The 10,869-nt window shown below is 38.5% G+C and overlaps 1 protein-coding gene across 1 annotated transcript in view; it reads right to left on the bottom strand.

Moving 5' to 3' along the window:
• Positions 1 to 1,096: 1,096 nt before the first annotated feature.
• PLCH1 (phospholipase C eta 1) overlaps positions 1,097 to 10,869 on the bottom strand; it is a 110,578-nt gene continuing 100,805 nt past the window's right edge. Inside the window, 6 exon segments of the mRNA XM_007457643.1 lie at positions 1,097 to 3,183; positions 5,560 to 5,914; positions 6,352 to 6,411; positions 7,919 to 7,998; positions 8,238 to 8,384; positions 10,321 to 10,405. Of these exon segments, the coding sequence (XP_007457705.1) occupies positions 1,097 to 3,183; positions 5,560 to 5,914; positions 6,352 to 6,411; positions 7,919 to 7,998; positions 8,238 to 8,384; positions 10,321 to 10,405 (2,814 nt within the window).

Here is a 10,869-nt window from a genome sequence, read left to right on the forward strand (position 1 = left end):
CATCATCCTTGCAGTTAATGTTACAACAAAGCAAAGAGGGACATCTGAACATGCAATAAAAAATGGATTCACAGTGAAAATAATGTATGTTGGTACTAAAATATAGTTACTTGGCTCCCTGAAGGGAAAAGCTTTCTTCTAAATATCTATTCACTTGGGTTTTATCATGAGAAAAAAAATTTTTTTTTTCTGGAAAGCTTTGGGAAGTTTTCAATTTGTGCTACTGTTATTGTTAGCATCTGCTGGAAGTCCCTCATTCTGAAAGCCATTATTCGCAGTCTATAATTTAATCAGAAAATTCAGAAGTACAACAAATAACTTGGCAACTGTGTTGTTACATACAAAGCCATTAGCAAAAATATGTAACAAAATTTATGTGAAACAAACTATTTTGTCCTTATATACAGAAGTTTGCTTTATTCCTCATACCCTCACAGCCTACTCAAAAATGAGAGGGTGTGGCAAAAAAAAAAAAAAAAGAGAGAGGGTGTGGAGGGAGCCGGTACCAATCTCCTTTGAACTCTCCTTCTGGGTGGGGTAGAGAAATCTTAAAAGGTAAGTTAAGTATTTTAATCTTCTTTTAAATGAGTTACAAAAATGCATCTGGGCTTCTTAATAAAGAAAAAAAACTAGGAAAAATGATAGTGGCTTTAAAATAAAGAATTCCTCCCTTTGTCCTTTGTAAAATCTCTTAACAGACAGTAAAAATGACTACATTTGTGACTGTGATCTGAGGACAAAGAGTAAAGAGCATCTTGGTGAAACATACGGACGGTAGAAACCAAGCTGCTGAGAAGTTTCACATCTAGGGCATGCACATACATCATACCAATAGAGTTTATACCTCAGGGGAGAAAGATCAGAAAGGTACATGGGAAATGTCACCCGAAGCTATATACAAACGCATGAACAAGAAGAACACATGGAGTCAAAGGGAGACGGTAATACAAGTTAAAAAATACATTTTAAAATCATCTCAAAGCCAAGGACCGTATTTACTGAAAACTCGGACATTCTACAGAATATCTTGTAAACAGTGAAAATGCAGCTTATTTAAAATGTAAAAAAAAAAAAAAAAAATGCAGCTTTATGTAATTCACAGTCTCAAAAGAAAATAAATTTCTGGTTTATCATCACTGGTCGGCTCGGTCTGCAAAACGGAATGATGTGAACAGAACTGGTCGGCATGCCCGGAGCGCAGGGCTGCGCACGCGCCCTCGGGGATGCCCCGGCCCTCCACGCCGCAGGCGCCCTTGGCGCTCCGCAAGTAGCCCGCGATGTACGAGCCGGTGGAGTGCCGGTTCCCCGCGGGCGCCGGCGCGCAGGGTTTGCTGCGAAGAACCACTCCTCCCACAGGGCTGGGGTTCACACTTTTCTGCTTGTTGGCTTCCTGCTTTTCCTTGGCGCGACTGGCAATATTGCGCACTCTGCTCTGACTTCTGGATGACAACTTTCTGACCAGTGCCCTGGGGAACTGATTGACATCTTGCTTGGAATACAGCACTTGGCAGCCGTCTTCCTGGTCAAAGGACACAAGCTTCCGCAGCTGTTCGGTCAGGGCATCTATAGGCTCTAACGACTTTGTTTTCACAGTTACGCTCTTCTTGTCTCTGATGCCAGTTGTAACAAAGCTCTTACTAATACACTGGTACTTGCTTTCAAAATTACAGGCGATGTCCTCTGATGTTAAGTCTCCCAGACTTTTGGATTTGCAAGGACTGGGCAGCTTCAGAGCAGGCAGAGGAGGGTGTGTGGACCGCTCGGGGGCAGGGTCATGCATGTCTTGAACGCTAGACAGGGGCCCAGGGGTCTGGTTCTTTTTTGCTTCTGAATTTGAGAAATGGTTATGCAGAAAACCAGCACCCTGATAGGCTAGACGAGAAATATTTTGATTTTTGACATCTTGAATACTACTGTTGAATATTTCAGAGACAGAAGAGTGGAGAGTCTCTTTACAGTAGCCATTTCTCAAGCCTCTTTGAAAATGTTCCACCACATCCTGACTGTATTTCAGTTTTAAAGGAGAAGCGAGGTGACTTGTGCCCTCTCTCCTATATCCATAGGTTGTTAAAGGCAGACTTTGTGAGTCTCCATCCATTTCCACGAGACTGCTCTCCCCAGAATTTAAACAGAGAGTGGGATCCACCATCACATCTTTCAGTGTCAAGTCAGTGGAAGTGGCAGGGCTGTGGTTCTTCAGTATTTCCCAGTCTTTTTTGTGGGTGGGACTTTTTAGTAACCAGCAGTGAGGATTATTAGAGGACAGAGGCAGATTGTTTTCCATGGCCCCTGTCTTGGTCTTCCCAGAAAGGTCATCATCTGCTTTAGTTTTAGAGACAGGAGTGTAGATAGATTCACAAACGGCTGCATGTGCTGAGCATTCAGAGTTCTCGTGCCCCAAGAACGCAATCTGCTCAGGAGATGAGCACAGGAAGGATGACTTGGGTTTTCCACTGGAAAAGCCATGCTGGAAGGGCATTTTTAGGTCCATGGTAGGCAAGGGAGGATGGCCTGCTATCACACTGGGGCTCTGAAGATGAGACAAAACTGTGGGGTTAACCTGGTCGCTGGTCTCATCAAACTGGCCAATCAGAGCTGAGATGGAACTGCCAGGCTCATTTTCATTTGTCAAAGTGACATTATCAATAAGATGGGAAATTTCACTCTCCTGGAGAATTGCAGTGGAATGTAAGTCAGGTATGTCAGAACAGAGCGTAGAGACGTCTGACAAAGAAAAGGATGTTGCAGCTCTGCCCTTATCCCAATTACCTTCCAGCTTCTTAATCTCCAGATTGCTTTGAGAAAGGATGCTTCCTGACAATGCGCTTTTCCCTACCACGAAGCCCCCAGCATTCCCATTTTCCTTGGTTTTCACACCACCTAGATCTTGTGTTAGGCTAACTGCAGGGTCACGAGCCAAATGCTGCCTTGGGGAGAGGGATTTGTTGGTGCACTGGTGTTCCTGGCGATCACTTAACACATTTGATTTGGTTCTCCCCCCCTTTGGACCTGGTAGCAACTGTTCTGTGATTGACAAGTTGGCGGTAGAAACAGCAGAGTCCCCGTGGCTGATGTCTTTGCGGAGGAGAGCGCTGGAGGAAGCGGATAACTTTTTGTTGAAATTTGGAAAATGTTGGTCTTTTATACTTGCCTTCCCATCTCTTCTGTCATCCGTATCTTCTGCTGAATGAAACAAACAATATTTTAAGTGACATGTATCACTTCATGTAGGACCTGCAAACACTCATGTTTGTCTTCAGACAGACAAATGGAAAATGTAAATCTGTTACATCGTGACAATATAATTATGGATTGCATAGATTTGCAACAAAGTGTCCGTGTGATGGATATATGGTAAAATTTCACTGAAACTTCCCTTTGAATAGCTATTACATCAGCTAAGGATGTAATATTCATTGTAAAAAAAAATGTCAATGAGTTACCATACTTTTACAGTGAAGATTACCTTAAGTTGTTTCCTATTCAGATTTGTACTACACAGAAGCATGGCAATAAAAACAGAACAAGACAGCTCTGTTAAACAAAGTATTGTGGTACCTGTAAGCAAGATACTGTAAGCTTTCAAAGTTATACATGTGTTAGAAAAAAAAAAACCCCACACAAATCATTTTGAAAAACATTTTGCCAAAATACTGATTTTAACCAATTAATTTCTAAAACAAATTGGAGGGTGTAATAGATGCATTAAAATATCAGTATCTGTTGACTTTAAAATGTAAAAATAAAGACTTGGTCACCAATTTTATACCATTGCTAATATCTAATTTTCCATTGATCCTATTTTTTTTGGTTTTAATACATAAATTTCATATTGCATTCTCCCCTAAAAGAGGCAGTAAGATATCAGGCACAGTAAGGAAAACTATAAAAATACACAATTCAAAGTAATTTGGGGTACCCCATCCTGTTTAGTATAGTGCTAAGACAATATTGATATTAAGTGTTCAAGTATTCTTAATCACATTATTTTAACGGATTTTATGCTTTCAGTTATGAGAATCAAGAAAATATGTCTAACTTTTTATTAAATATTTTCCTAACTAAAAAATTCATCATAAAAATTTGATAAACCCAAAAATTATAAGGTAAAAAATAAAGATTATATGATGTTACCACTCAGATAGCCACTGTAAGCTTTTGTAGAGGGATAGAATTACGTATACAATTTTTTATTCTGAATTTTTTCCACTTAATTTTTCTTCTACATGATAACTTGAATCATTGCATGGTTATGTACTGCTCCATATTTATAAGTTTTATACTTAAGTATTATTAAATATATTATGCTATATATATATATGAATAACTTATATAAATTTCCTGTTTTTTAAAGGGAGGAAAGAAACATAACTGTTGCTTTCTAACTCACCTTAATGGTAGTAACATATGAATTGTGGCATTACAGGATTAATTATTACTAATTTTTTTTGCCTTATTTTCCCCCCAAAATGGAGTTATTTATATTTACATGTAGTTTACTTTCCCCCAAAATGGAGTTTTGAAATAAATTTTAAAGCATATATTTCATCTCTTCTCTGATACTGCTCTTAGCAAAATTTCAAACTTGTTAACTGCCTTTTTCTCCTTCAAATAAACCATTCAAAAATTGGTTTGTCTCCCTACAATATCTTACAATAAAAATCAATACAAGCAAAGTGGTGTTTGTGAGAAAATAGATCACTGAAATTAGATTGCATGATGAAAGAATTTTGCTAAAAGAAACAGGTATCACATTCTCCTGTCTGAAGTGATTTTGATTTAATTAAAACATTTGTTGCAGAGACCTCACATGGACACAGTTTTGGTGCTTAAATTATCTAAAATAGGGTGGGGGAAGAGTCACAGATACAAGGCAAGAACTCTTTGGTACACTGTAAAGCAGATATCACTCTTTATCACGTTCTTGATATGAGTGAAGCGTTATGCTCAAATTAGGGGAAAAGGTGGGTAATGCCTGCTTCCTATGCCTGAGGAATCTATGAATGGACAGGAGCTGCAGACATGCTTCCTTCCCTGCCAACATCCAGGGGTCAGGGAAACGAGGCCACAGGAAGACAGCTAATGAGCTACCTCTTGTGGAAGCAAGGATTTCTCAAGTGAAGAAGGTGGATTACTTTTAACATCTGGTTTTTCCTCTTTCTCCATAAACATTTCCAATTGTAGAAAACATGTTATATGGTGGCAAAGAAATATGACTAAATTCAACCTCAGAAAAGTCAATTTAATTCTATTCCTCCTCAGAAAATCAGTAAATATTGTACCCACTTAGAAAACCATGATCTCTGCTCATATTTTGCAGGTTTCACCTCCCTCTGTTGTGCCTCACAGACCCACAGGCTCCATGCCATCACACCTTTTACTACCCACTCTCCAAAGTTTAAAATATGGTCTAAAAGGTAACACTGTAATGTACTGTAATGATTTATTTTTCAGTATATTTTACTTTGACTACAAAATGTCAGCCATGTAATAATGGTAATTAGGGACCAAAATGGGCCTTAAAGGGGTGTATTCTTAGAGAAACTTAAAGCATCTTACCCAGAGAGTTTTCTTTTCCTTCTGTGTCTTTTGCAGTTTCAGATATAGGCAGCGACAGAGACCCCAGAAGACTTCTGTCAACAGGCATAGAGACAGGGCGTGCTTGCAAACTCCGTGCGCTCCTTCTCAGGACCCCATCTTGATCTCTTGCAGCCTCAGACACAGAATCCTTTACCTCTACCATTTCTTGGAAGCCCATTTTGCTCTTTTTTCTGCCTTTGGCTGGAGCACTGGCTGTGCGTCGCAGAATCCTATCTCCAATCGATCGCTTCCGAACATAATGGGAACTGTTTTCTGAAGAGCTGTGCCTGGGATTCTTATTGAACAGCCCCTTCAGACCTTGGAGCTGTCTGTTCTGAAGACACAAAAGGACCAAGCACAAGTTAAGCAAATACCACTGTGTCAACTGCTTGCCTTTTAAATGACAGCTCCATGAAAAATGGATACAAAACGAAATCTCACAGCCACTGAAGAATATTCAAACCAAGAAAACAGCAGCTCACAGCATGTTTGCACAACGTCATGCACATTTTATCAACCTGACTTCGGGAGGAAGGCAGCCTCCCATTTTCACAACCAAGCTTTCCCACAAGTTTCCTGCCCGAAGATGACAAGGTGGTAGGAAGAGTTTCCACAGTGAAAAGACTATAATGAACTTGAGCCACCTTAAAGCAACGGATGCATGTTTTAAAGTGGTAAGCAGGAAGATGGAGCGATGTGAGAGAGCATGCCGTCATGACCACTGAAAGAGAAATGCGCCAGCAAGAACCAAGCACCATGCTGAGAAACTACCTTTGTAGCTCCTAGAAAGTGCAATATAGTGTAACTGGGGTTGAGTATTAAAGGGCTCCACTGCAAGGGGGAAAAAAGCACAACAAAACACAATTTGGGCTCATTCAAGAAGGCTGCACAAGTAAAAACAGAAGGAGATAGAACACATATGCTCTATAAACCCTTTCTCCCACTTTGGATTTTTAGTCACAAGTTCATTCATTGCTCAGTTCACCACCATCATGTTGTGGTTTATGCATATCAACCCAAACACACCTTGAAAGTAATAAATGACTTACACATGGACATTTATTTAGGAAAGAGAACACAAGTCCTACAGAACACCTTCTTGGCTCAAGTTTTTAACAAACTGATTTTTATTATTTCCCTCAAGCATGTTAAGTGCTAGAGATGCTGCTTTGTTCTCCTGGGATTCCTAGAAATTCAAGAATCATTTTTCGATCATTTACATTTGTGTATGTTTAGGCCAGAGGAGAGAGCCCAACAAGCACAAATAGAAACCCAGGACTAAACACAGAAAGTCATAAAACTTTATCACTCTTAGAAATTAGGATCCTTAGCACCTCACCCCTCCCAACTGATGGACATGAGAATAAACACACACCTCCTATTTCAGGCCAAATTGGTCCACTACCTGCCAGTTGGATTACAGTCTTTAATAATATTAATATTAGCCAACATTTTTGAGCATTTACTATGTGCCAGGCAGCTTTTTAAAAATAAAGTATTTGTTTATGAAGTAGGTACTATTTTTACCCCACATGTACAAATAAGGAAACGGAAGCACAGAGAATGTATATACCTCTGGAGGAGGAGCTCCAGGCAATGCAGACCTTCTGATAAAGAGCACTGGACATTCCCGGGCCCTGGTCAATGCTACAGTCCCTCCAAATCACATCTAGTCCTGAAAATTGATTCCAGTGGCCAAGTCCCCAATTACTTGGCATTACCAGAGGACAGCCTATTGATTTGTAAATCTCAAGTGAGCTCTGCAATGAAGAAACTGGCATCAGCAAAGAGCTAGAATACACTTTTATGGTCTCTTCCTTTTAAGTCCTGTGGGTGGCTTTTAATTCATTCATGATTTTTAGGTTTCCAGTTGAATACAATGGCACTGAATGAATGCATCCTGCCTAGAACTGGCTGGGATCATAGCCCAGTTAGTACAAGTAATTCAAACATCTGAGACTACATTTCCCACTGCAGCCAGCTGGGTCTTTTTAAGGATTATAATAAAATTCAAATACGTAAGTCTATCTTTACTGTTTTAGTCAAACAAATGATTGCCCTAGAGAGTAATAGTTTTCTCAATACTTTTAAGCCCAGAAAGGGCCCCTAGGTGGAGGGAATGAGTACACACCCCTAAAAAGAGGAAGGAGCACACATGGATGGAGACCTGTGGGCAGGAGAGCACACTGAGAACAGTGTGGGCTGGGCTTCACTAGAGTTTTCTGTTAAAAAAACAGCTTGTCAAGATACACGTTCCCTTTTATGCAATGAATAAGAAAACTTTATTAAGGACCATATTATTGTTGCATGTGGCTTTAAGCCCTGTGATCTCTCTTACCTTTCCATAGATTTCATTGATTGTTATGTGGACAAAAATGGATGCTTCTGTCAGTCCTTCCAAATAGACATGCCGGTAGCCTGATAAAAGTAGAGAAAGTAGTTTCCTTTTAGTTGAACTTGTGTTTGGCTTTCCCATGGGTGCAACAGAATTAAATACCTGACTTTACTATAATTCTTTATGTTAACACTCACATTATCATATAACACATATTTTATATATCATATATGCCATGTATCATGTATATCACATATCATATATTAAATCTTCCGGAGAAAAGGAATGGTCAGTCTAGAGAGAAAAGGCCAGCCAGACTTACCAGGCACTAAGCTGCTAAAGGTCACAGTTCTTTGCCCAACAAAATCTCGTCCAATCGGATCGTGATCCCACACAAGGAACCGAACCAAAGCTATTTCTGGCATGTGTACTGTAAATGTGAGGGTTTCTTCCCACACAGGGTTAAATCCTCAGAGAAACAGGAAAAGACAAATTAGAAAAGCAAAGGGGTTGGCTAAAAATGATTTAGCAGCAACATCTGCAAAGCAGACAGTGAAAATTGCTTGCAATGGTTATTAAACTCGTGAAGACAACTGAGCCACCCCGGGATGCCTTACTGAAATAAAGCCTTGGAATTTACCCCATTGCTAGAAAATAATTGGTAAGAAATTGCCTGTAAATTATTACATCAATTCTAATAATCTTTGATGCCACATTGCATTGTAGAGAAAGCTCTTTTAGACAATATCTAGAATGTTTCAATAAGCTCAAAAAGTATCTACAGTAGTGACCTAAGAATAATGTTTTAGCAAAAGCAATAAAGAATAACTCCTCTCCCCCACCCCCATCCCACCCCAGTAGAATGATGCTTCTCACCCACCAAAGATTCTGCTGCTGTAAGCATCACCAGCAAGCATTTGTAAGGTTTCAATGCTATGGTACATATACCATCCTATTTAATTCTTATGGTAATCCTCTAAGGGTGGCAGGGCAGAGGTTTTTTTCTAATTAAGAAAAAATATATATTACTGACTTTCAAAAATATATAACACTTAAAAATTACACAAGTAACCCATGCTCACTTTTTAACACAGGAAATATAATACTCATTTTATAGTTGAGAAAACTGACGTTCAGAGAAAATAACATGCCTAACATCATGCAACTAGTGACAGAGCCAAAGGAGACGAGGCACTGCTGATTTCCAGTGGCTTCTCATGAAGCAAGACCTTAATACATGAAAGATGACATATTTTCATAGCTACTGAAAATAAATAGGAAAGGCATATAATTCAACTCAAATTCTAAAAGGCAAAACCACGTTTATTTCTTGGTAAAATTCTCTCAGATAAAATAATTAAACTGATAAAAATTCAAGTACTCTGTAAGTTTGTTTTTCTTTTCTAAAAATGAAAATCCATGTGATTAAATGTATGCATTCAGAAGGCATCAGCCACTTAACCCTAATGCCTTAGCTAATGAAATAATTATGGGCTGAAAATCATTGAGATGTCCCTCCTGAACAAGAGAAGGGATACTTTTTGTTGACTTAGCGATGACATCTCAATTATTTCTGAGACCAAAAAATACATATTGAGCATTGGTAGGAAAATGCAGTATGGGAAGTTTGCTTATTTTAAGCATGTTATTTCCTAAGTAACAGGTTTGTGCTACTCTTGAACCCTCAAATTCCTTTCATTAAACTCCTCTTAAGGTCTCTCTAGGAACCTCTAATTTCCCAAACATTTTGAGGATTGGGGTTTAGATTTTTTACAGTATTAAGGGCTAGAGATTGAGAAAAACAGGCATGCAATAATGTTTGTCATATGTATGAATAAATACAACCTTAGAAGATTACTAAGAAAAAGACATGAGGCTTGAGTAAAGAAAGTTTTCTTTGCATGATGGCCAAAACAGAAGAAGAACGCTGCCCATGCACCACAAGTACATATTCAAGAAGTAAACTTGCCAGAGCATGCTGTACTTGCCTTTACAGTTGTACATGCTCCAGAAAAAAATGAGAAATCATTAGGACGTGGGCTTCACAAATGAGAACTTTGAAGCAACTCATGTCATGAAAACAATATAAAAAGATAACGAGTCATTTTCCTACACCAAGTTTTAACCCAGATCTTTAAAATATCATTCATTTCACTAGAAAAAACCCATTTGCTTCAAAAGCAGAAGTCTTGAGAGCCTAGATTACAACATCCATCAAAATATACCATGCATCAATACCATATTTACTTAGTTTTATGTGTTGAAAAATCTTAACAAAACTCAGATGGCAGTTACAGATTTTAGAAATTTGTTTCTCTTGCATGTAGACAAATTCTCTTTTTCAGTGCAAACTCTATTTCTAGAGCATCCTTATTAAAAGTGAACAGAGATTATTATAATCTTACCATTGTCATCTACCACACGAGTTTGATCTTTACAACAATCTACTGGCAATCCGATAATTTCAACTTCTACAAAAGGATCAATGATCTATATAGATAAAGAAAGTATTACTACAACTGATAAATTTCTACACATGTTAATTTAAGAATATTGGCCAAAATATCACATATCAACAGCAACCCATTCATTTAGGTGCTTACTAAGAAAGAGAAATTGTACCAGATTCAACAGAGTCAACTATGAAGCAGGAATAAAAAAAAGATTACATTGTTATTTGCCAATATCTACTAATGCTACAAAAACTTAACCCAATGAACCTTCAACTCCAGTTGAAGGTACATACCCAACAGAAATGAGAGCGTCTATCTATGCAGAAATGCTCAGGGCAGGTGAATTCATAATAGTCACACATTGGAAACAACCTCAATGTCCATTATGAGTAAGATGGATAAACTGCAGAATATTCATCTAATGAATACTACACAGCAATGAAAAAATAACAAAGTTGTGCCACATAGCCATAATGTGGAACAAGCCAGACACGAAAGAGA

The sequence above is a fragment of the Lipotes vexillifer genome, unplaced genomic scaffold (assembly GCF_000442215.2).
Source record: "Lipotes vexillifer unplaced genomic scaffold, Lipotes_vexillifer_v1.1 scaffold897, whole genome shotgun sequence".
Taxonomy (NCBI): Eukaryota; Metazoa; Chordata; class Mammalia; order Artiodactyla; family Lipotidae; genus Lipotes; species Lipotes vexillifer.